Source organism: Amblyraja radiata, chromosome 1 (genome assembly GCF_010909765.2).
Source record: "Amblyraja radiata isolate CabotCenter1 chromosome 1, sAmbRad1.1.pri, whole genome shotgun sequence".
Taxonomy (NCBI): Eukaryota; Metazoa; Chordata; class Chondrichthyes; order Rajiformes; family Rajidae; genus Amblyraja; species Amblyraja radiata.
Window position 1 is genome coordinate 104,117,083 of NC_045956.1, and position 26,796 is coordinate 104,143,878.

Sequence of the window (26,796 nt, forward strand, 5' to 3'; positions counted from 1 at the left end):
CGGTAAAATAAAACATGTTAGTTATTTTAACTTTGTTAAAACAACGTAATGCTAAAACTTAAAAGACAATTTGTAGATTCTTCAAATGTATTTTATCTCTAAAAGATGGCATTTGGTCTTAGTTTTTATTCAAACTGCTAAATTAGGAGCTAAAATTCAAATATATTTTAACATTAAAGGGAGGCACAGTGGCACAGTGACAGTGTTGCTGCCTTACAGCACTTGCAGTGCCGGAGCCCCGGGTTCGATCCCGACTACGGACGCTATCTGTACGGAGTTTGTATGTTCTCCCTGTGACCACATGGGTTTTCTCCGAGATCTTCGGTTTCTTCCCACACTCCAAAGATGTAAAGGGATGGAGATTAATTGGCTTGGTATAAGTGTAAATTGTCCCTAATGTGTGTAGGATATCATTAATATGTGGGGATCGCTGGTCAGAGCGGACTGGGTGGGCTGAAGGGCCTGTTTCCGCGCTGTATCTCTAAACTAAACTAAACTAAAAGTTGGCATTTGGTCTTCACCGTAATTCAAATTGCTAAATTAGGAGTAAATATTCAAAGAGTTATTCAACCAAATTGTGGATTTTAACTTTAAAATGGTTCTAATTACTTGTTTTCATGAAATGGAGCTGAACTGCAGCTGACTACCACTGGCTGCCCTGATCTGGGAGGGAGGGAACTCTGAACACAACCTTTGAGGTTTTCGAGAGGCATCACATCCAATCATTAAGGCCATGAATAACCATTTCTGACACATCGATACACTGGTGGAGAATCCATTAGTTTTGCAACTGTTATTTATCAGACTGCATTGTGCCACATCAAATTTATAAGCTAACCCACGAGCACTCAGTAGATTAAATCCAATGTGTTAATTTTTTATGCATACCTCAGGTGTGGACTAAAAACTAAAATTCTTCACGATCAGCTTCTCAAGACTTGCAATCTTATCACAATTTAATGGATAGGGCAGGAAGAATAAGACAGACTGCAGGTGAATGAGAACCACAAACCCTTAATTTCAAACATTACTCAAGCTGCAGCAAGTCTTCTTTTTCCACTTTAAAGTCCATATTTCTGTAATAGTTCAGACTGCCACAGGCGCTTGCGTTCTGGAAACTGGGTGGGAATTTGGATCTTCCTGAAATCCTGGATGCATTTCTTCATTTCGTCCTCAGCGCTCAGCTTCTCATTGATTTTCTTTTTGCAGAGGCTCATTTCTCTGGAATTGTTCATCAGTGTTTGAAAAAGTTCACTGTTTCTGCGTTTGTCGGGCTGTTGCAACCACTGAATGGGGGCTTTCTTGGGAGGCCGATCCAGGGTCAGGGTATTAGGCTGAGATGTTGCGGGCTGTGACGCACAAGCGACGTTGTCCTGTGGACTGCTGGCCTCCGACTGGCTTTCACAGCTGGAGGTGGACAGCTCGTTGCAGGAGGTCCCACTTTCCATTCCTTTCTCGCCCTTATCCTGTTTCCTGCTCTCACATTCGGACTTCGGAGAGGCCGGCCTCTGCAATCCTCCTGTCAAATTTAGAACAGGGCTGATAAAACAAAAGATTATTCACAGACATTCCCATTACTTTGTTTCACTGCATCATGCACAGGTACAAGACAACATATACCTTCCTTTTGGAGTCACTAAGGCAAGATGTGGAAGCTATGTGGCACGACACCCTAATAAATAGTTCACAACCACCTGAGAAAAAATGTGCATGAATTACAATCACTTTCAAAGCCTAATGCCCAGTAACACAAGAGATCCTCTGACCTGGGTTTGGGCAAAATAACTGCTCATTTGTCCCATGGGAATATGTACAGCAGGTTCCCTCAGCGAAGAAGTAGGACCTGGGCTCATTTCCTATCATCTCCAGTACATCTGAATTGTAAAGGCAAGACGACACTAATTGGTGTTATCTACAGACCCCCAAATTGCAAGTAAGTTGCAGCAGGAGTTAAAACTGGCATGAAACAAAGGTAATGCCACTATGGTGATGGGGATTTCAATATGCAGGTAGACTGGGAAAATCAGGTTAGTTCAGGACCCCAAGAAAGAGAATTTGTAGAATGACTCCGAGATGGATTCTTAGAGCAGTTTATAATGGAGCCGATCAGAGAATGGGATCCTAGCAGGAATTACGGTGGAACAGCAATGGCAGGAATTTCTGGGCATAATCCAGAAGACGCAGGATAATTTCATTCCAAAAAGGAAGAAAGATTCAAAGGGGAGCAGGAGGCAACCGTGGCTGACAAGAGAAGTTAGGGATCTAAAAAAAAAGATGTATAACACAGCAAAGAGTAGCCGGAAGCCAGAGGATTGGAAACAAAAGGAAGGAAACAAAACAGGCAATAGAGGCTGAAAAGATGAAGTACGAAGGGAAGCTGGCCAGGAATATAAAGAAGGACAGTAAAAGCTTCTGTAGATATGTTAAGGGAAAAGGAGTAGCAAAGTCAAATGTAGGTCCTTTGAAGACTGACACGGGTGAAATTATTATGGGGAACAAGGAAATGGCAGAAGAGTTGAATAGGTACTTTGGATCTGTCTTCACTAAGGAAGACACAAACAATCTCCCAGATGTACTGGAGGACAGAGGATCTAAGGGGGTAGAGGAAATGAATTAGGCGAGAAATAGTATTGGGTAGGCTAATGGGACTGAAGGATGATAAATCCCCTGGGCCTGATGGTCTTCATCCCAGGGTCCTCAGGGAGGTGGATCTAGAAATAGTGGACGCGTTGGTGATCATTTTCCAATGTTCACTAGATTCAGGATCAGTTCCTGCGAATTGGAGGATAGCTAATGTTATCTCACTTTTCAAGAAAGGAGCGAGAGAGAAAACGGGGAATTACAGACCAGTTAGCCTGACTTCGGTGGTAGGAAAGATGCTGGAGTCAATTATTAAAGAGGTAATAATGGGGCATTTGGATAGCAGTAAAAGGATTAGTCCAAGTCAACATGGATTTATGAAAGGGAAATCATGCTTGACTAATCATCTGGAATTTTTTGAGGATGTGACAAGTAAAATGGATGAAGGGGATCCAGTGGATGTAGTGTATCTAGACTTTCAGAAAGCCTTTGATAAGGTCCCGCACGGGAGACTGGTGACTAAAATTTGAGCACATGGTATTGGGGGTAAGGTGTTGATGTGGATAGAAAATTGGTTGCAGACCGGAAGCAAAGAGTAGGAGTGAACGGGTCCTTTTCTGAATGGCAGGCAGTGGTGAGTGGAGTGCCGCAAGGCTCGGTGTTGGGGCCGCAACTGTTTACCATATATATTAATGATTTGGAAGAGGGAATTAGGAGCAACACTAGCAGGTATGCGGCTGACACAAAGCTGGGTGGCAGTGTGAACTGTGAAGAGGAAGTTAGGAGATTGCAGGGTGACCTGGACAGGTTGAGTGAGTGGGCAGATGCGTGGCAGATGCAGTATAATAGAGGTAAATGTGAGGTTATCCACTTTGGCGGCAAAAACAAGGGGGCAGATTATTATCTCAATGGGGTTAGGTTAGGTAAGGGAGAGGTGCAGCGAGATCTGGGCGTCCTTGTACACCGGTCACTGAAAGTTGGCTTACAGGTGCAGCAGGCAGCGAAGAAAGCTAATGGAATGTTGGCCTTCATAACAAGAGGGTTTCAGTATAGGAGTAAAGAGGTTCTTCTGCAGTTGTATAGGATTATGGTGAGACCACATCTGGAGTATTGTGTACAGTTTCGGTCTCCTAATTTGTGGAAGAACATCCTTGTGATTGAGGCAGTGCAGCATAGGTTCACGAGATTGATCCCTGGGATGGCGGGACTGTCATATGAGGAAAGATTGAAAAGACTAGGCTTATATTCACTGGAGTTTAGAAGGATGAGGGGGATCTGATAGAAACATATAAAATTATAAAAGGACTGGACAAGCTAGATGCAGGAAAAATGTTCCCAATGTTGGGCGAGTCCAGAACCAGGGGCCACAGTCTTAGAATAAAGAGGAGGTCATTTAAGACTGAGGTGAGAAAAAACTTTTTCACCCAGAGAGTTGTAAATTTATGGAATTCCCTGCCACAGAGGGCAGTGGAGGAGAAGTCACTGGATGGATTTAAGAGATAGTTAGATAGAGCTCTAGGGGCTAGTGGAGTCAAGGGATATGGGGCGAAGGCAGGCACGGGGTATTGATAGGGGACGATCAGCCATGATCACAATGAATGGCGGTGCTGGCTCGAAGGGCCGAATGGCCTCCTCCTGCACCTATTTTCTATGTTTCTATCTCCTGTAAGGTTTTTAATAACTAAAATAAACTACGTTTAAAATTCCATTCTTACACTTGTACCCTGAATTGCTTTGAGCAGGACAATCTTTAAAGCAATATCTTGTAAACATGTTCTTTTGCATCATATCTGTTGAGAAACATTTTTGAGCTGTATTTTCTTTTGCCACAATTGTATCTTTTGTAACAGCAGTGTGATTGGAGCCTTGCAGTCACTTGTGAGAGAAGATCTTTTCAAAAATCAAGTCTCATCTCAGAAAGGGAAACAGAGACCGAAGAGGATAATTTGCTCAACCTCCAGGTTCACAAGATATACGAGTAGAGTTAGGCCATTCGGCCCATCGAGTCTACACTGCCATTCAATCATGGCTGATCTCTGCCTTATAATCCCATTTTCTTGCCCTCCCCATAACCCTCAACACCCTTTCTAATCAAGAATTTGTCTATCTCTGCCTTAAAAATATCCACTGACTTGGCCTCCACAGCCCACAGGTTAACTACCCTCTGATTAAAGATGTCAAGTGTCACTGAGTCTTCTACTGGGCAAAGCAGCTTCACAACATTGCCTCCAGAAAGCCTGCATTAGTATGGCCACCTCTGGGACATGCTCATGTCAAGATCTCTTGATGAGTGAATCCCACTAACCAACCTGAGGAAAAATGTGCATAATTTCTTATTGTTTCCGAGGTATGACACCCAGTAGACTCATAGTCATAGAGTCATACAATGTGGAAACAGGCACTTTGGTTTAACTTGCCCACATCGACCAACGTGTCCCATCTACACCAGTCCACTTGCCTGCTTTTGGCCCATATCTGTCTAAACCTATCCTATCCCTGTACCTATCTAAATATTTATTTAATGTTGCGGTAGTACCTGCCTCAACTACCTCATCTAGCAGCTTGTTCCATACCCCCACCACCCTTTGTATACTGTAAAAAAGCTACCCCTCTGGTTCCCATTAAATCTTTCCCCCCTCATCATAAACATATGTCCACTGGTTCTTGATTCTCCTACTCTGGGCAAACGACTGCGTATTTACCTAACCCATTCCTCTCATGATTTTGTACACCTCCAGAAGATCACCCCTCATCCTCTTGCGCTCCAAAGAATAAAGTCCTAGCATGCTCAATCTTTCCCTATAGCTCAGTCCTGGCAAAATCCCGGTAAATTTCCTTTGAAGCCTTTTAAGATTGACAACATCTTTCCAATTCCACGGTGCCCAACACTAAACACAATATTCAACATGTATTCTCACCAATGTCTTATATAACTGTAACATGACCTCCAAACTTCTACACTCAATACTCTGACTGATGAAGGCAAATTCAGTAATTCAAGGATTTCTCAGGCCTGGGTTTGGGAAAATGATTATCAACTATTCAACTATTCAATCATTCAATCATTCCTCATGACATGGCATTGCAGATTTCTTCATGAAAGGAAAGGACATGGATTTTATCATTTGTTCACACCGATCCTGGTACGGATGTTTGTCAATAAAGGTAACCTATGGCTAATTCCAACAAAACCTTAACCACAAGGGGAATACGGGGTAATCTTATAGAGATGTACAGAATCATGAGTGGAATAGATCAGGTAAACGCACAGAGTCTCTTGCTCAGAGTAAGGAATCGAGAACCGGAGAACATAGATTTAAGATGAGGTGGGAAAAGATTTAATAGGAACCTGAGGGGTAACGTTTTTACACAAAGAATGGTGGGTGTATGGAACGAGCTGCCAGAGGAGGTAGTTGAGGCCGGTACCCTCGCAACATTTAGACAGGTACATGGAGAGGATATGTGTAGAGGATTTGGGCCAAATGCAGACAGATGGGATTAGTGCAAATGGGGCATGTTGGTCAGTGTGGCCAAATTGGGCCAAAGGGCCTGTTTTAACACTGTATTCTATGATTCTATGATATAGTATAAAGAGCATCGAAGAATTTGCTTATCAAAAGAAGCTCTATGTCAATACAACTATGTGTTAAATTCCTGAATTGCACTGGAGTTTGGGTGAGTTTTATGGGGCCTTGTATGGCATGGCATATTTGGGGGATTAGGGATAAGGGGGTAAAATGAAAGAAATGCAGTGTGGTTACTGGAACCTGGAGAACCGGATAATGAATGGAGCGCAGCACTGGGGCAAGAGATCGGCAAAGAGAGAACCATAGGAACACACAGAGTACAAGTGAACCATGGAATGGAAGGCGGAGCGGCAAGCAGGACCCTCTGATGAAAGAAGACGTATTGTTGTCAGGGTCTACTTTAGCAGATTGAACCAGAGGCTGTAAATATGTGAGAATAATATGGAAGCTCAGGGGATGATCAAGGAGATGCTGGAGAGGGAGCATGCCAAAAATGTATCTAGTTTATTCCAAGTTCTGTACCCATGTGCACAATAATACACCCATGATCAAATATATCATGCAGTGACTTCACTGCTATTTTTCACATATACTACACATTAAAAAAAGAAATCAAACTAATTTGACAATATGTAAAGCTGAACTGTTCTCTGAATTTGCTTCAACAGTATTAAAGATCCTGAAGGCATAAGATTAGATTAGATTAGATTAGATTTCCTTTATTGTCATTCAGACCTTTCGGTCTGAACGAAATGCTGTTGCCTGCAGCCATACATGTAATAATAACAACACAAAATAAACACAAATTAACATCCACCACAGTGAGTTCACCAAACACCTCCTCACTGTGATGGAGGCAAAAGTCTTAGAGTTACTGTCTCTTCCCTCCTCTTCTCCCTCTGCGCCGAGGCGATACCCCACCGGGCGATGGTATCAGTCCCGCGGTTCAAGCTCCGCGGCCCGGGGGTGGTCGAAGCTGCCGCCCTCCAGTCCAGCGGACGCAGCTGTTGCAACGGGAGCTCCGGAAAACAGGCACCAGCCTGTGACCTGCGAGCTCCCGACATTGTCATCCACTGGCCCGCGGCCGAGCCCCGGATCCAGGTCGCCGCCGCCAGAACGCCGCCTCAGCCGCCGGAGCACCGTCTCCGCCCCGCACCGGGCCGCCCACACGGCAGCATCTCAGCCCCGCACCGGGCTGCCCCCACGGGAGCGCCTTCCAGCTGGGAGCCGGTCCGCCCTCACCGGAGCGCCTTCCAGCCGGTAGCCAGGCCACCCACACGGCAGCGTCTCAGCCCCACACCGGGCTGCCTCCACGGGAGCGCCTTCCAGCCGGGACCCAGGCCGCTCACACGGGAGCACCTTCCAGCCGGTAGCCGTGCCGCCCGCACGGGAGTGTCTCAGCCCCGCGCCATCCGCCCTCACCGGTGCGCCGAGTCGTGCCGCTGCCCGGACGTCGCCACAGCTCGAAGACGGCCAGCCTCGCGTTGGTGAGTCCTGGCTGGCCATACCTCCGGACCCTCGAGGTCGGTCGCAGGTTGGAGGCCGCCAGCTCCGCCATTAGGCCTCAGCGCAGACGGGGGAAGAGAAGGGGGATACAACAAAAAAGTCGCATTCCCCCGAAGGGAGAGACAGAAAGCCCTGTTTCGCCCCCCCCCCCCACACACATAACACCACCTAATGACCAAAAAATTTACTAAACTAGACAAAAAAAACAACACCAAAAAAGTAAAAACAGACAGACTGCAGGCGAGCCGCAGCCGTATCACAGCGCCGCCACAACAGATGTTGTTGCCGCAAACATCTCGAGGCTAAATGAAAGGTCACCTCTGGACTCTTTTCAGTCATGTTCAGTGTCAACAACTCTTCAATATTGGACACATTCCAAGAGCCAAACAATTTCTGCTGATGTCTCACATGGAAAATCAAAATTCCAACCAGCAAGAGAATTGCAATATTTCATCTCAATAACTAAATTACTACAGGTCTACCACCGATTTTTTGACAACTACTTTAATCGAGACAAAATTATGAGAGCGCACTTGTAATCCCTACTGAAGGCCCCCTGAAAATGTGGTGCCTAGGCTGGATTACAGAAACAGGTGAAATTATTATGCGGAACAAGGAAATGGCAGAACAGTTGAACAGATACTTTGGTTCTGTCTTCACTAAGGAAGCACAAAAAAACAATCTCCCAGATGTACTAGAGGACAGAGGATCTAGGGAGACAGAGGAACTGAAATAAATTTGCATTAGGCAAGAAATAGTATTGGATAGACGGATGGAACTGAAGGCTGATAAATCCCCAGGGCCTAATGGTCTGCATCCCAGGTTACTCAAGGAGGTGGCTCTAGAAATCGTGGATGCATTGGTGACCATTTTCCAATGTACTATAGATTCAGGATCAGTTCCTGTGGATTGGAGGGTAGCTAATGTTATCCCGCTTTTCAAGAAAGGATCGAGAGAGAAAACGGGGAATAATAGACCAGTTAGCCTGACATCGGTGGTGGGAAAGATGCTGGAGTCAATTATTAAAGAAGTAATAACGGCGCATTTGGATAGGAGTAAAGGGAATGGTCAGCATGGATTTATGAAGGGGAATTCCTGCTTGACTAATCTTCTGGAATTTTTTGAGGATGTGGCAAGTAAAAAGGATGAAGGAGAGCCAGTGGATGTGTGTCTGGACTTTCAGCCTTTGATAGGATCCCACACAGGAGATTAATGGGCAAAATTAGAGCACATGGTATTGGGGGTAGGGTATTGACATGGATAGAGAATTGGTTGGCAGACAGGAAACAAAGAGTAGGAATAAACGGGTCCCTGTCAGAATGGCAGGCAGTGGCGAGTGGACTACCGCAAGTCTCGGTGCTGGGGCCGCAACTATTTACAATATATATTAATGATTTAGATGATGGGATTAAAAAACACTAGCAAATTTGCAGATGACACAGAGCTGGGTGGCAGTGTGAACTGCAAAGAGGATGCTAGGAGGTTGCAGTGTGACTTGGACAGGTTGAGTGAGTGGGCAGATGCATGGCAGATGCAGTATAATGTAGATAAATGTGAGGTTATCCATTTTGGAGGCAAGAACAAGGACTAAGATTATTATCTCAATGGTGTCAGATTAGAATAAAGGGAAGTACTGGACGTCCTTGTACACCAGTCACTGAAAGTAAACATGCAGATACAGCAGGCAGTGAAAAAAGCTAATGGCATGTTCGCCTTCATAACAAAAGGATTTGAGAATAGGAGTAAAGAGGTCCTTCTGCTGTAGTACAGGGCCCTGGTGAGACCGCATCTGGAGTATTGTGTGCAGCTTTGGTCTCCTAATTTGAGGAAGCACATACTTGCTATTGAGGCAGTGCAACGTAGGTTCACAAGGTTAATCCCCGGGATGGCGAGACTGTCATATGAGGAAAGATTGGAAAGACTGGGCTTGTATTCACTGGAATTTAGAAGGATGAGGGGATCTTATAGAAACATATAAAATTATAAAAGGAATGGACAAGCTAGATGCAGGAAAAATGTTCCCAATGATGGGGGAGTCCAGAACCAGGGACCGCAATCTAAGAATAAAGGGGAGGCCATTTAAAACTGAGATGAGAAAACACTTTTTCACCCAGAGAGTTGTGAATTTGTGGAATTCTCTGCCACAGAGGGCAGTGGAGGCCGATTCACTGGATGAATTTAAAAGAGAGTTATATAGAGCTCTTGGGGCTAGCGGAATCAAGGAATATGGGGAGAAGCCAGGCATGGGTTACAGATTGTGGATGATCAGCCATGATCACAATGAATGGCGGTGCAGGCTCAAAGGGCCAAATGGCCTCCTCCTGCACCTATTTTCTATATTTCTATGTTAAGTGGTCGATCTCGACCTTATCAGTACTTCCGCGGCCGGTCAGCGGGTCGAATTTGCCACCTGAGGCCGGGGCTCTGGAACATGTTTCCAGAAGGAGCCGACTGATCCGTTCCCATAACCAACTTCCGAGGCTAACTTTGTGGGCTGGTATCTCGGTCCTTGGTGGCCTAGTGGACTGTTCCAGTACCGTTTCATTCCTCTCAGGGGCCGTGACCTCTGTTAGTCCAGCAAAATGGATGATCCAGAAAGGTAGAATGTAGAAATAAAGAACAGCAGATGCTGGTGTTGTACCATTGTTAGACACAAAGTGCTTGTGTAACTCAGTGGGTCAGGCAGCATCTCTGGAGAAAAAGTATGGATGATGCTTCGGGTTGGGACCCTTCTTCAGAAAGGCTCTGTAACCAAAGGTGCCGGAAAATCGGTGGTGGACCTGTAGTAGTCTGGGAACTAGGGGACTGCTTTGCTTTGCGCCTGTGCTCTGTTCTCCATGGCCACTTGGAGTTCCAGGTTGCTAGCCATTTCAAATCCCCTCGACATTCTCACACTGACGTGTTTGTCCTCGGCCTCTGGTGAAGCCAATTGCAAACTGGAGGAACAATACCTCACATTCCGCTCTGGTAGGCTACAATCCGATGGCATGAACATTTAATTTGCTAATTTCAGATAACCTGCTCCCCATCAGTCCCACAGCTTCTTCCCCACCCACTCCACCTGCAATCACATACACACACTCATCTCGTCAGGTCCCCTCTCCTCACGGTTCCCATCTTTGCAACCCACCTCCTTTATTTGGTCCCATGCTCCATCTCCCTATCCCATCAGATTCCATCATCTGCACCGCTGTTTACCTCCAGCAATTACGTCTAAGTCTCTGTTGTTATCCCCACTCCTCTCTCTGCTCCCCCTGCCGAACCCCGCCTGACTCCATCCACTAATCCACTCCTCCTCACCTGCATCCACCTATAACTTTCCATACTCTCGCTCCATTCCACTCAGCTCTTTACATTATCTCCTCTCCACTTTTTCAGTCCACAGAATAGATCTCGATCCAAAAGGCCAACTGTCCTTTTCTATTCCCAGATGCTACCTGTCAAAATAAATTCCTCCTGCAGTTTATTTTCATTTCAGGTTCCGGCATCTGCAGTTTTTTTGTGACTGGCATCAAGCCTAATTTAGACATGGTCTCTGGGCATAGGGAATATTTCCCATCTACAATCATGCTACTCAGCAGAGGTTAAAGGATAACAGATACAAACTTCCTGATTACTCGGCAATGGTTATCCATTCAATAAAAGTAAAACATAGTATCAATAATAAATGTTAACCGGACATTTTGCACCATTTTGGTCCCTGCATTAAATGTTTCCTCAGTAAGTTGTTCAGAAACGTTTCATGCTGAGCATTGCAAAATAGCTGCATTGCTTTCGCAATGAGAAATAAAAAGCTCTAAAGTGGGCTGGGGGACAAGAAAGTGAAACCCCTCAGTTTAACTGAAGACTGAGAAATATTTTGGTTTTCATTCTAACTTCCTGAAATGGACACTGTTTCAGAATTCTGCTGATACTGTACTCTTTTCATCAGTACAAGGTGGGTATTTAACTATTGAATACGCCAGCTGTTAAGCATATGTACATTACCCAACAGAGATGTGCTGGCAACTATATTAGTACAGCCGTTCAAGGCTCAAGTCTGATAAAGGTGTTTGGCCCTTGGCATAAACCCATGAATAGTTTCCTGCTCAAGGATAACACTGGTTAGCCTGCAGAGCCCACTACCTTCTCTGCTGAGTTACTTGTGCTTTGTAATCTCACTGGGGAATAGATAACTTTCATGTTGCTCACTCAAACTACATTTACCATATGCAATACAAACTTCCCTCATAGCTTCCTGTTGCTTAGTGTGCATACTCATTCCCTTTCAATCCTGTTGGAGAGGATTTGAAATCAAGCTTTTAGAAATAAAGCACTTCATTGTAAATAATGTATTACCAACAGTAATTTATTTATTGAGGTTAATGCTGCAATTCACTTGTTGGTTTGAAAATATATCCATGCCTGGATAAGCCATATTTATTTTGTAGAAGATAGACACAAAATGCTGGAGTAATTCAGCAGGACAGCTTCAGGTCTGAAGAAGGGTCTTGATCCGAAGCATCGCCTATTCCTTTTCGCCAGAGGTGCTGTCTGACCCGCTGAGTTACTCTAGCATTTTTGTCTATCTTCAGTTTAACCAGCATCTGCAGTTCCTTCCCACACATTTATTTTGTAGAATATACTTTCTATCTGTTGACGATATGAGAATGACACAAGGTTTCACCTGTCACAAGCAGTCAATGGGCATTCAATCCCAAAGTGGTGTCAGTGAAGCCAACTGAACAATGCGTACAATGGACAAACTGGAAAACCAGGCCAGTGAGCAGTAATCTACCCCCAACTGTAAATAGCTCATTCTAAGCTTCCCCCCAGTCTAGTTTCAGTCAAAAATCACTGAGTCAAGCATTTACGCATCTAAACTTTATTTTCACAAAACACAATTACAGGTCAACTACTATACCTAACCACCGCGGGTTCAATCCTCATATCTGCCTGATCAAGCCCTCTTGGCCTCGCTCAAACAGAGACACTCCAGAAGGGCACGCAATCCTAAGCGCTCTCCCAGAAGATCGTCACTAGACCTTGTGGTCGCAGACTTTTATAGGTCCCCGGACCCCGAGGGGCCAAACAACATGTGGGTGGTCCTTTTATAATCCAATTACAGATATCGATTAACCCCATACATGACAGACATTTCCCTAACCTAATAATACAGTTGCTAATACATTGTATTCAAACAGTGTTTATCAGAGGAAACGAACATCGCAACATGTGCCCTGATATGCAAGAAAACCAGACAAGGCTCAATACTTAATCCAATCAACATCCAGCAAAGTAAAGCTTTGCAACATTATTTACAATGTGTATATCTGGTTTGCATTCAGCCAATCCATTCTATGCATTTTGCACCCAATTGTCAGGGTCTGCAGATGTTCCCATTCTCTTCCTGCAGCTCTGATCTAGGCTCTAGACAAACTGGCACCACTCTGCAGCTTGTCCCATTTCTACAGAGAGCACTTTTAAATTAACCAAATGGCCTAGCAGCCCAGAAGCCTTTACTGAATTTTAGGGTCCTGGCCTCCCCAATTTGGCCGGGATTAACACAACTATTGCCCATTACTGGTTAACAAAATAGAAATTTACAGCAATCTTTCTGAAGTGTGTAACTACCCTAACCCTTGTTTAAACTTGTATGATCAATATAAAGTTCACGGATCTAAAGGCTTCGCCAACTATTGAAATTAAGGCAAGCAAGAATTTGTAAAAGTATTTGATAAGTAGCTACACAATCAATTGACAAATGGACTGTGGGTGGCAACCAATATACTGTTGAGTTGTTGGTCCCATGGCAGCCTGCATTGTGACTTCTTGGTTAATATGTAACCAAGAATATTTGGTTAATATAGGATGTCCCTACACTCATCCATGGAACACCTGGATAAGAAAGACATCTACTTGGGGGGTGGGGAAGGAGGGTTGGGTGAGGGGGTGGGGAGGTGGGTGTGGGGGAGGGGGGTGTGGGGGAGTGGGTATGTGGGGAGGGGGGCTGTGGGGGGGAAGGGGGGCTGTGGGGGAGGGGGGCTGTGGGGGAGGGGAAACCTTCAAAACCTTCATAACTTGTGTACTATTTCACCGATCGAAACAACACATATTTGACCTGCAGCAGAGGAGAATGGTGAGTAAGGTGGCGAAAAATCTTAGCATTATAGGGGGATCGTTTTTGCGCAAATTTAATTACAACGCAGACAGGAAGTGGTCAAGATGAGAGTTTTAGTAATATATAGATGACGTCAGTTTTAGTTTTCTCATTATTGTGTTCAAATATCTCCAAGGATTTGCCTCTCCTGATAGAAACATAGAAATATAGAAAAATAGGTGCAGGAGTAGGCCATTCGGCCCTTTGGGTGAGCACCACATTTGCATATGATCATGGCAGATCACCCAAAATCCTGCTTCTCTCCCCATATCCCTTGATTTTGTTAGCCCTAATAGCTAAATCTAATTTCGGACACATACGATTTTATTTATTTATAGATATTGTTTATGACACTTTATAAATATTCTTGTTTTGTTTTTTGTATGCTGTTTCACACTTGCTTTTTATTCTTTTATTCTGTTCGAAATAAAGAATTAATAAAAAATAAAAAATAATACAAAATAATTCTCTCTTGAAAACATCCAGTGAATTGACTTCCATTGCCTTCTGTGGCAGAGAATTCCACAGATTCACAACTCTCTGGGTAATCTGTAATCCCACTCGGTAAATAGAGCTCCGATACTCTATTTTCTTCTAGTTCTGATCTGTTCGACACCTCTCACTTTTTTTTGTTTCATTGCTACTATTTCTTCATAGAGATAAACTGTAAACTTTGAAAGTTTCTTCTTCAGCCTTTCCACCCTTCTATTCTTCAGGATTCTTTTTGCAAACTACAATTTTGACTGAGCTAATCCCAATTGCTCGATCCATGGTTTTAACCCACTGGAGCCATGATAGGCACCTAAGAAGTATATTGGGATATTCTGCTATATGTTTTGATCAATGAATGCAAATTGTTGTTTGTTCTGTAACCAATAGATATTCTGAATGTGATTTATGTGACTATTGTACGAACGTATTTTAAAAATAGGACGTTGCACAGTGTATTGCACTCACTCACAGCTAACAAACATCCACTTGCATTATTATTGATGCAGTCAATTGAGAAGCAGCAAAATCCCCTCTGTAGCACTCGAGGAGAGTTTTTTTAACATCTCGTACCATGTTAAATCTAACTTAAATGGGGATGGAATTAACATGACAGAAGAAATTGCTGTTCAGTAGTCACTGATGTGAAGACAATGGAGGTTGTTGATGTAAAATATGCAGTACAAGATGCTAGTACATCTGAGGGAGCTAAATAGGTCTCCACAAACTTAAACAAATTAAAATCTTCCTCATATCATTGCGACCGTTAACCTTTGTGGAGTTAAGTGGAATTGAAGACAAGTGAAATTTGACAAGTGTCCTCATTAAAAGTAACCAACAATAGCAACAATTAAGGCAAACAGTAAATATAAAAGTCCCGTTTAACACATCTGTGCTTATGCATCAACTGGCACTGCACTTTGAGAATCTGATTGTGTGCTGCTCAGCATGTTCTGTTTACTTCATGATGTCTGAATTCATTATTTTGAACGATAGAACACGAAAACACAGAGGCATCTCAATTCTGTTCATCAAGTCTACAGATTATTAGAGTTATAAAACATGGAAACAGGCCTTCAGCCCCTCGTCCTTGCCTGCGTTTGGTCCATATCCCACTAAATCTTTCCTGCTCATGAACCTTTTCAAATGCCGCTTTAAACATTGTAACTTTGCCTTGCTACTATCACCACCTCTGACAGCACGTTCCATATACGACCCACTCGGTGTGAAAAACGTGCCCCCAACATCCCCTTTAAATATTTCCCTTCGCACTTTAAGCCTATGCCCTCTAGTTTTAGAGTCCCCTCCTCCTAGTTAAAAGACTGTGACTATTTGCATAATTTTGTAAACCTCTAAAAGGTCATCCCTCAGCGGCCTGCACTCCAGGGAAACCAGTCCAAGCCTAACCACCTTATAACTCAAGCCTCCAGTCCTCTCAGCTTAATCACATCCCTGCAATAGCATGAGGACCAGAAGTGCTCCATATAATTGAGCTCTATAGTATCTTACTCCGTAATACACCAAGTACGGTTCTGAACCGTTTCATACATCTTGTTCCCCTCTCCCCTGACTCTCAGTCTGAAGAACAATCTCTACCCGAAATATTACCTATTCCTTTTTCGCCAGTGATGTTGCCTGACCCGCTGAGGTGCTCCAGCATTTTGTGTCTAATTTCGGTGTAAACCCGTATCTGCAGTTCCTCCCTATCCATTTTAATTTAATTTATTTCCATCACCTTCTCTGGCAGTCCTTTCCAAATCAGAATCACAATGCATGCATATCACAGCGTGAGTATTACACAAGGTCTTCATTATGCAATGCATGTGTTTGCAATACATTCTCTTGTATTTTCACTTCTTGAACCAGTCACCTTAAATCTGTGCCCTCTGCTATTTGGCACTTCAACTATTGGAAATGGTTTCTCTTTATTTACTTTATCAATGCCCCTCATCATTTTAAAAACTTATTTAAGCTCATCCAAATTTATTACCAATTTCTCAATGTTTACTAATCTGTCATCAGTAATGTTGAAAAATTCTACCAGATTCTCATATTCATATCATTAATGTAACTTAATTTTCTACTGACTTGCCTGGATATCTTCTTTGCCACCTTCCAGCCACCTCTTGACCCCCCTCCCCCCCCCCCCCAATATTGATGACAAACTGCAATCTTCAGTCCTTTTATCCTTCTCTAGAACAACGGTGTAACATTGCAGTCCTTGAGTATCTGCCTTGTATTTGTGGTGGGCAAGCACAGAATTTTTGATTAAAAAAAGCAGCAGGTCTGTCAGTTCTGCCATTAGAGATCTGAGTGGTGAAGGTACAAGTTTCCACTGGCTTTTCAGCATTTAGGCTGGGAAATCTCCCCAATGGATCTGTGCTAAATGAACCTGGCAGAAATCCAGCAGGCACGTTGATTTTAATCGAGAAATTCAATCGGAGTAAGAAAGCTAAGTACAAGCAAATTCAAAATGTTTCACTCAATTGTGTTGATTTAAATGCATATGATTGTTTCCCAGAGTCTGCAAAAACATTTAATTTCAATATTGCTAATTTTCAATCACTATTGTGCATTTTTGAATGTTTGTGACTGTGGGATATCCATCTAATTACTATGGATGAACCTGAATCAACTCTTCTTTAAAGAGTGACTTTGTTTTATTTCAGATCGGGCTGATAATCTTTATTTCTAATTTATTGAGACCATTTTCCTCTTCGTTGAACCAAAATCTGCTTTTCTCGCTGTTGATGTTGTTTTCCTTGTAAAATTCTCCTTTACCTCATCCCAATTATTTTGAGGCAGTGAAACAAGCAGATTAGTGTGACAGCTTGGTATTTGCGCCTTGGCAGTTGGTAAGACTCGGAGTGGGGTTTTGTCAGTTTTCAGTACAAATATGAATAGAGCCCACTGGCAGTGCTAAAAGCTGGCTGGCAACTGGAAATAAAAGGCTTGGGTATTCACAAGTCAGATGAAGATCTGGGCTCCTTAACTATTTGAAATCTCATATTTTTAGGTGATCTAGAATGCTTGCCTCACAGAGCCAATGACTTATCAGCGAAGTGTTACCGGTTTTTACTTATCCAGTGAAGTGTTACCGGTTTCTACTTATTCATTTTTCCCAACAACTTATTTGATTGCAAACATTTTGACAATATCTCCATTATAACCATATAACAATTACAGCATGGAAACAGGCCATCTCGGCCCTTCTAGTCCGTGCCGAACACGTATTCTCCCCTAGTCCCATCTACCTGCACTCAGACCATAACCCTCCATTCCTTTCCCGTCCATATAACTATTCAATTTATTTTTAAATGATAAAATCGAACCTGCCTCCACCACCTTCACTGGAAGCTCATTCCACACAGCTACCACTCTCTGAGTAAAGAAGTTCCCCCTCATGTTACCCCTAAACTTCTGTCCCTCAATTCTCAAGTCATGTCCTCTTGTTTGAATCTTCCCTACTCTCAGTGGGAAAAGCTTATCCACGTCAACTCTGTCTATCCCTCTCATCATTTTAAAGACCTCTATCAAGTCCTCCCTTAACCTTCTGCGCTCCAAAGAATAAAGACCTAACTTGTTCAACCTTTCTCTGTAACTTAGTTGCTGAAACCCAGGCAACATTCTAGTAAATCTCCTCTGTACTCTCTCTATTTTGTTGACATCCTTTTGTTTACATCCATTAGTAGTAAACTCTGTTACAAAGAACACATATAATAACCCAAGAAGGGTTACGACCCGAGAGGTCACCCATCCTTTGTCTCCAGAGATGCTGAGTTACTCCAGCACTTTGTGCTATCATCAGTATAAATCAGCATCTACAGTTCCTTCCTACACAACTAATAACACTGTGGTGTCTTCTGCATCAAGCAATTGCTCTCTATTTTGCCATTAATCAGCTCCTCACCAGATAATCTGTATACTGTTAATATTTGCAAAAGGACCTTAAATTATTTTCATCTTAGATATTGATCTGTTCTGACTACTCTGTCTTTGCTCTATTCCTGAGAATGTCCTGGTTATTGTAGGGTAAAATATTTTATTAAGTACAAGATTAGCTTGACTTTTTTAGGTTCTGAATATGAAGTTTTATAATTCTGTACCATATTAGAGGAACTACAGGGATCAAGAAGCTAGAGGCCTGCATACCAAGCTTTTCTGATAGTGATTCCTGGTATGCCCAAGCAAAAGAAAATTAACAATAGTGGGAGAGGATGTGTTTCCTGGGGACTCGGGAATTTCTGTTAACAGAAATCTTCTGTGGTGTTAATGATGGTTACATTGTTTAAGACGGAATTGCAAATGTTGGGCGTTTGACTAATTCCTGTTGTTTAGAAGTTTTGTGATCGACAGTTTGTGGTCGATATAACCACAAGATGACAAGTATTGTATTAGTGACAAGTATACTTTGAATGGGTACAGCCTGTGATTGATTTGTATTAAACGTCATTGCTGCAACTCTGTATAAACATGTGACTATGTTTCCAAAACACTATAAAAGATGCCGTATGTCTTCATTCATTAGAATGGTGGCTCAGGAGAGTTAAGTGTCTGTTGCATACTTGACTCTGTAACCTTGACACTCTCGCCGGCTGATGATCAGTAAAGCTTGAGTTGGTTTACCTAACCTATTGTGAGTTGTCTGTCTTTAAGAAGTGAACTTTAACATTATGCCAAGTTAAACTAATCTCCTCTGCCTTAATATCCATGTGTCTATTAAAAGCCTGTTAAATGTCACTATTGTATCTGCCTCCACCACAGTGTGTTCCATGCACCCATCATTCTCTGTGTAGAAAACATGCCCTACAAATCTTCTTTAAACTATACCGCTCTCACCTTAAAACTATGCCCTTTGATATTTCCACTTTGTGAAAAAGATTCTGACTGTCTACCCGATCTATCCATATCACGATTTTATTTATTTCTGTCAGCTCCGACGGCACAGAGAAAATAATCCAAATTTGTCCAACCTTTCCCTATGAATGTACCCTCTAATAAGGAGTAGGCCATCCAGTCCTTTCCTGCCAAATCCTCAATTCCTTGATTCCCATAAGCTGCACAGATCCATCAATCTCAACCTTGACTTTGATAGCTCACCTACAATTCTGTGGAATGCAGCATTTGAAAGATTCATAATACTCTGAGAAGAAATGCCTTCATATCTCAATTTCAAACATCTAAAAAGATTTTCTGAAACAATGCTTCTAACCTCCAGTCAAAGAAAATCTCTGAGCATCTACTTTGTTAAGCCCTCTCCTAAACATAAATGTTCAATTATATTATCTTCTCAATTCCAAAGAGTCAATCTCCTCCATTTGGCCCCTCCGAGTCTATGCCATCATTCCCATTGTCAATCAATATTGAACCACTTAGGGTTCCTTTCCTAATTGCATTACATGTTTGAGTTTAGTTTATTGTCACATGTACTGAGGTATAGTAAAAAACATTTGTTGCGTGCTTACCAGTCAGCGGCAAGACAATACATGATTACAATCGAGTCATCCACAGTGTACAGATACATGATAACGGGAATAACGGGAATAATGTTTGGTCCAATGTAAAGTCTAGAAATGTCTGATCAAAGATAGTCGGAGAGTCTCCAATGAGGTAGATAGCACCTCAGGGTTACTCTTTAATTGTTGGGAGGATGGTTCAGTTGCCTGATAGCAGCTGGGAAGAAACTATCCCTGAATCTGGAGATGTGCATTTTCATACATCTTTACCTTTTGCCCAGTGGGAGAGGGAAGAAGAGGGAGTGGCCGAGATGCGACTTGTGCTTGATTATGCTGGTGGCCTTGCCGAGGCAGCGTGAGGTATAAATGGAGTCAATGGAAGGGAGGTTGGTTTGTGTGATGGCTTGTGCTGCATTCACAATTCTCTGCAATGTCTTGCAGTCTTGGATGGAGCTGTTCCCAAACCAAGCTGTGATGCATCCTGTTAAAATGGTTTCTACGGCGCATCTGTAGATGTTGGTGAGAATTGTAGGGGACATGACAAACTTTCTAAGCCTTCTAAGGAAGTAGAAGCATTGGGTGCCAGTTCTCAATCTAATAATTATGTAATCCTGTTAGCATTGTCCTCTCTTCTGTCCTTCCTTCTGGATCATCTTGTCTTTTAAAACCATCTGTTGTAGGGAATTTTTTTAATTGTAAGGAAGATAGGTTATAGTTTGGATAACCCTGGAGTTCACATACTGGGGAACATGATGGAAAAATGGTCAAGATTGTAGTCAGAATAGCAAAGCTATAACATTCTGCTGGAAAACAAGCTTCCTTGTCAGTAGTGGGGGAGGGGCGGTGTGTGTGTGTGTGTGTGTGGGGGGGGGGGGGGGGGGGGGGGGTTAAGGATAGTCCTTTGTAGTTCAGTGTGGGTTCTTATCTGGTGCAACCATGCATTACAAGCTGCTCTTGGTCACTGTATTTATCAGGGAAGTATCCCAAAGATTAACAAATGACCTCTTTTACGAGGGGATTCCATTTGTGGGGGAAATCTGGACATTTATGGTATCTACATGTGAGATATGTGGGTGGGAGATTTCCAAACAACAGGGAACAACAGGGAACTCGGGATTAAAGTTAACTTTGGGGAAACACAAGGATGAAAGGTTGAAGGGTCATTGATTAATGATTGTTTATTTCAACTCCACAGGTAACCATTGTGTCATGAGGGTATAAAAATCCTACAGTTATTGTTGGATTTTGAAGTAGTTTGAGCTTGCTTGCATTGAAGACCTTTATTAAACCGACTTGTTCGATAGACTCACAACTGATCTTTGAGTTGTTTTATCTTGTGTCAGTGCCTATCTGATTAAAGTCAGATATACAGTATGGATAAAGTACCCAATTCCCTCTAACACCATGCATTGTTCTGTTTCATCTGTCTGTTCATTTTTAACTCAATAACACTCAAGTTAACTGAAATCAGCTCATTTACATTTGGGTATTTTATTCTGAAATGCTTCTTTATGTCTCACCAACTATGTGCAGGCTAGAAATATACACTTGACAGCATAACATAATCGTGCAATAGCAGAAGCATAGTATGGCTGCAGCAGAGAAGTAGGCCATGTTGGCCTTCTGCCAGAGGATCTCTACAGTTTCCACCCATTAGCCGTTTCCCCACAGTCTTGCAAACTTTTCTTTTTTTTTTTTTTATTTAAACTTTTTTTTTCTAAAAGATAGAAAAGAAAGAGAATAGTAGAAAAATAGAGAAGTGCATGATACCGAACAGTGAGAAGAAGGAAAGAAGGAAAGAGAGAGAATAGAGAGATAGAGAAAGAAGAGATAGAAAACAGGAGATTGAGGGAGAAGTAGCTATTTATTATTCTTGACCACCCTTCACCCGATCCTGAAACGGTTAATTTCTACGGTTATGTTGCACCATATGCTTGTAAGAAGTCGATAAATGGAGACAAAATCATTAAGAATTGGTCTGCTTTGTCTGTTAGGAGGAGTCGCATTTCTTCAAGATGTGAAGTTTCCGACATGTTTGAAATCTACTTGCAATTGCAAACTTTTCTTTACCATATATAATCTAATTCCATCTTGAGGGCCATAATGGAAGCTGCATCTACTAGAACAGCATGCAGTGTATTCCAGATTCCTATCAAACTTTACTTTAAAAAGATTTTCCTAATGTCACTCTCAGTTCACTTTCTCTTCACAATTCAATCAGTTGAAAGATTTACAATTCATATGTCTGTGGATTCCCATTTCTCTTCTTAATACTCTCTTCAACTTCCCTTATCATTTTCATTTTCTCTCTGATTCTTTTCCAATCAGCCTGGTTCTCACTGGTATTTACGACTTGGCATCTCATCCATTGCCATTTATATAAGCTTTATCTTCTTCTTCATCTCTTTTGACATCAAAAGAGTGCTGGATTTTCTTGTTCTTCCTTTGTTCATGCTCAGCTGTGCTTGAACCGTCCCTTCTTTGAAGACAAATTACTGTTCTATTACAGTTTTGCCCACAAACTATCATCTCCAGTTTCACCATGCACAATCCACACTTACCCTATTTAAATTGGCCTTTCTCCAGTTAATTATTTTTACTTTACATTGCTTTGGATCCTTTTCCTTCGCTAACTTAAATTTGATGATATCAAACTTGGTGCACTTGACCCCAACTCATTCTCCAGAAACAGATCATGACACAGCATGAGTGAATTTCTAGACATTGAAGCACATGATAACATCGCACGGTCTTCATTAAACAGATACAGCAAACTCATGTAAGGTAGATGTAGAAACATGGAAGTCCAGATGCTTGTTTACACAAAAGGACACCAAGTGCTTTAGTAACTCAATGGGTCAGGTAGCATCTCTGGAGAACATGGATAGGTGACGTTTCAGGTCGGGACACCCCATCAAATTGAAGAAGGGTCCTGGCCTAACCAATCCATGTTCTCCAGAGATACTGCCTGACCTGTTGAATTACTTCAGCACTTTGTGTCCTTTTACATTTAGGCTAGAATGGTCTTGCAGATTGGATCTCGATGGCAGTTTGGAACTGGAAATCACGCATAACTATTTGACTTAAAGGATGGAAAGGAAAACCATTTGCTGGAGGATCTCAACAGGTCAAGCAGCAACTGTGGGAGAAACGGAATGGTTAACATTTCAGTTTGAAATCCTGAGAGTGGAGGCTGGAGAGGCTGGACAGACTAGTTTACTTAATTGCTTTAGTTCAAATTGACAGAATGCTAAAGGTTGAAGAGTACCTTCAGTCTCTGATGCCTATTCATAGGTACTGCTTCAAGAACCATCATCCACAAATCTATGTGTTTAAGAAGGAACTGCAGATGCTGGAAAATCGATGGTAGAGAAACTCAGCGGGTGCAGCAGCATCTATGGAGCGAAGGAAATAGGCAACATTTCGGGCTGAAGAGGCGTTTCGGCCCGAAACGTTGGCTATTTCCTTCGCTCCATAGATGCTGCTGCACCCGCTGAGTTTCTCCAGCACTTTTGTCTATCCACAAATCTATTCTGCCTGACGTGAGGTAATGCCTACAAACTCCATCAGCCAAAAGAACTGGGGGACAAGGAGGAGAAACCTGAGTACGAGGCCAGTGTAATTCTAGCCAGTGCAATAGGCACATTGGCATTGATGTTTCACCTTGCATCCAATTAATTAGTAGAACAAGAAGATATGCTTGAATGCAGTTATTTTCATTCCCACAGGATATCTAAAACTACTTCATAGCTGACTAAATGAATAGACCAGTTTCCAAATCACTGAAGAGATGGAGTTCAAAAGTAAGAGGGGGAATCTCAGTGACACCTACCAGATTATGAAAGGGCCAGGGTAGAGTGAATGTGGAAAGGATGTTTGCAGTAATGGTAGAGTCTAGGACCAGAGGCCACAACCTCAGAATTAAAGGATGTACCTTTAGAATGGAGATGAGGAGGAATTTCATGAGGCAGAGGGTGATGTATCTGTGGAATTCATTGCCACAGATGGCTGAGGAGGCCAAGGCATTGGATCATTTTAAAGCGGAGATTGACAGGTTCTTGAGTAGAAATTACATCATAGGTTACAGGGAGAAAGCAGTGGAATGGGGTTGAGTGGGTAAAATAAATCAGCCATGATTCAAAGGCGGAGTAGACTCAGTGGACTGAATGGCCTAATTCTGGTCCTATGTCTTATGGTCTTATGGTGTAAACCAGAAAAATATTTATGTCAAAGCTCCCAAACATCCCAAATTGCAGAAGGGCACACATAACAATTGCAAGTTCAGGATGCAAGCTTTGTTACATTATCATTTGAAAATATAAGCCATAAGCAGATTTTTTTAATAACTCATTCAGATGACAAATGTTACATTAATCACAGAGCCATCAAGCCAGGCACTTCGACTCTCACTCTTAGTGTGATTCAGTCTTGCCAGGCCTCACTGCTTCCTCCTTCACCCATCACACCTAAAATTATTTTAAATCGCTCCATCATGACTGAGAACCCAGGAGACATGGACCATGAAGAAACATAGACTTTCTTACAGACTAAGGCTATTACTATGCTTTTCTCTTGCCTGCTCGGTTCACCCTCCCAGTCACATGTATAAGTGCCTGTACAGCACCAATTTGCCCTCTTGTTAATCAAAGAACTTGATTAAATTTCGAATGTGCAGCCAGATCCCATCTTCTGTATATGTTGGTATTCACCAAGAACCAGGAATATTTGTAATTGTGTTCAAAAAGGAATTACCTTACTTTCAACACTTCTTCTTAGCCAAAAATTATTGTCAGTACAGTACAGGAAAATCTTGATTAATTGAGAAGATTGCACAAGATGATATACAGAGCAGAAGCAAATGGTGGCCACCAGGACTTGTTGGCTGGAGAATCACCAGGACTGCCAGGCAACTCTAAAACCAGGATTTTGTTACTGGACATGGCTCTCAACATATGTGACAGATCCAACAGTTCTTTCTTACACATGAGTAGAAAGGAACTGCAGATGCTGGTTTAACCCGAAGATAGACACAGAATGCTGGACTAACTCAGCGGGACAGTCAGCATCTCTGGAGAGAAGGACTGGGTGACGTTTTGGGCTGAGACCCTTCTTCAGACGCTCAACGTTTCTTACGCCGTTCTCCTGTACCCTCATAACTGACATGTTCCAATGTTTGAAACAATCATTAATGAACACACCAAACTTAAAGTAAGAGGACAAGTGTACAAAAGCTTCCATGGATGTCTCGTCATTCAGGCAGAGCTACCAGTCAGTGAGTGACGGTTGTAGGAGGTTCCATATCAGAGCACAGATTCGGGTAATTTTGTGTCTCAATAATGATCTGATGGGCACATTGAATTGCCCCCTTTCTACAAACTTCTAAAATTATATACAATTACGAAAGGCATAGAGAGTATATAAAATTATGAGAGACATAGATAGGGCAGACACTCAGAACCTTTTTGCAGGATGTAAAAATCAAACACTAAAGAGCAAAGGTGAGGGGGCAAAGGTTAAAGGATATATGCAGGGCACGTTTTTTGCACACAGAGTATTAAGCGCTTGATATGCAATGCCAGACATGGTGGTTGAGGCAGACACTATAGTGACATTTAAGATAGGCATATGGATAGGCATATGGGTATGCAGGGAATGGAGGGATATGGAATATATGTAGGAAGAAAAGAGTTGGTCTTCGTATTATGTTCGGCACAAACAATGTGGGCCTAAGGGCCTGTTCTTGTGCTGAACTGTTCTATGGTTTATGTTTTATAAAATGAACATAATGAATATAACAATTCAAAATCTGCAGTAGGTGCATATTCCTAAACATTACAGGAACAGCGTTAATCTCATTAATCTCTGAGTGCCGAGGTCATTCTTAATGTGCCAACTATTCTGTGGGAGGCTGTGATGGCTCTTTGTTACATCGTTGATCAGCTACTGCTGGGTTTATTGGCCAGTGTATGCAATGTTCATCTTTGGCATTGTTTCCCAGTTTCTCATTTGGTTTCCCATAAACTTGCAAATTATGACAATTGGAAAGCGATCATGATCTTGCAGCTGGGCCAAATCTCACTGAAGTGTATTGGTAGCAGCTGGTATTTGATACATATTAATGCAGGTACTGTTTTCCATTTATTGTGGTATGGTATATAGTGGTTCGGAGACATTTTTGGATGCAACTGGATACAGTCAGTAGCTCAGGCAATGGGTTGACTTCTATGTGTCAATACTAAATACCTACTGCTGCAGGAGTTATTTCAGTTTATTATACTGGTAATGGTCAACAAAAGAAAAAAAACTGCTTTATGCACAAACTCCTGGCAGGCTCAATTATTTCTTTATTACTACTGCAGTCTTTAAACCTTAAGGGTCATAGCCCTGCACTCAGTATTTCTCATCTACTCTTAAAGTATCTTCCCAGCAATGGATCTCACACAGACCCAGCCATATGGGGTTACCAGAATATTGACTGGCAAAGGCAAAGGCAAGACTTAAGCCAGGAACCACTTATTTACGTGAAGTGGTCAACATATAAAAGGGTCAAGAGCTAGAAGCAAAAACTCTGCAAGACAATTTGATCATAGTTTTTCATACAAAGATTGAATGACACACACTGAATTACTTTCTTTTTTGAATCTGAGCATCTAATGAGCAGGATGCAGGAAAGATAAAAGATATACAGTCTGAGAAGCATATGCATTGGACAGGACCCAGGGAGAAGCATATACTGTAAAAAGAAAGATTTAACTGAAGAGACTAGCTTCCAGCTACATTATGAGATAAATAAATGGAATAAAGAAAATGTAAAGGCAATAAAAGGCAGAGAGAAGGGATAAAAAAAAGTATTTAATACAAGTGGGGAACCAGGGAAATAATTAAGCAAGAAAGAACTTTATCTACATTGTAGCATTTCAGCACCATGGGCTATTAACAAATATTTTATAATATGATACGTCCAAGACATTTTTTCTTCTTTTCTTCTTTTTCTTCATTCTTTCCTTTTTTCTCTTTTTTTAAATTCATGTATTAATGTTAAAAATGAAGCTGTTTGAAAATTATATAACTCTCATGTCGATTGCTTTATTCTTGTACA

General features: G+C 42.2%; 1 protein-coding gene across 2 annotated transcripts in view; it reads right to left on the reverse strand.

Moving 5' to 3' along the window:
- Positions 1-397: 397 nt before the first annotated feature.
- The window catches only part of kctd8 (potassium channel tetramerization domain containing 8), a 214,860-nt gene continuing 188,461 nt past the window's right edge, over positions 398-26,796 (reverse strand). The window contains exon 2 of one of the 2 annotated variants that reach the window (XM_033027930.1): positions 398-1,519. In XM_033027930.1, coding sequence (XP_032883821.1) covers positions 1,062-1,519 — 458 coding nt within the window. In that variant the 3' untranslated portion in view covers positions 398-1,061. Of the gene's footprint in view, positions 1,540-26,796 lie in introns of both variants that reach the window. The other variant, XM_033027939.1, reaches the window with a different exon arrangement.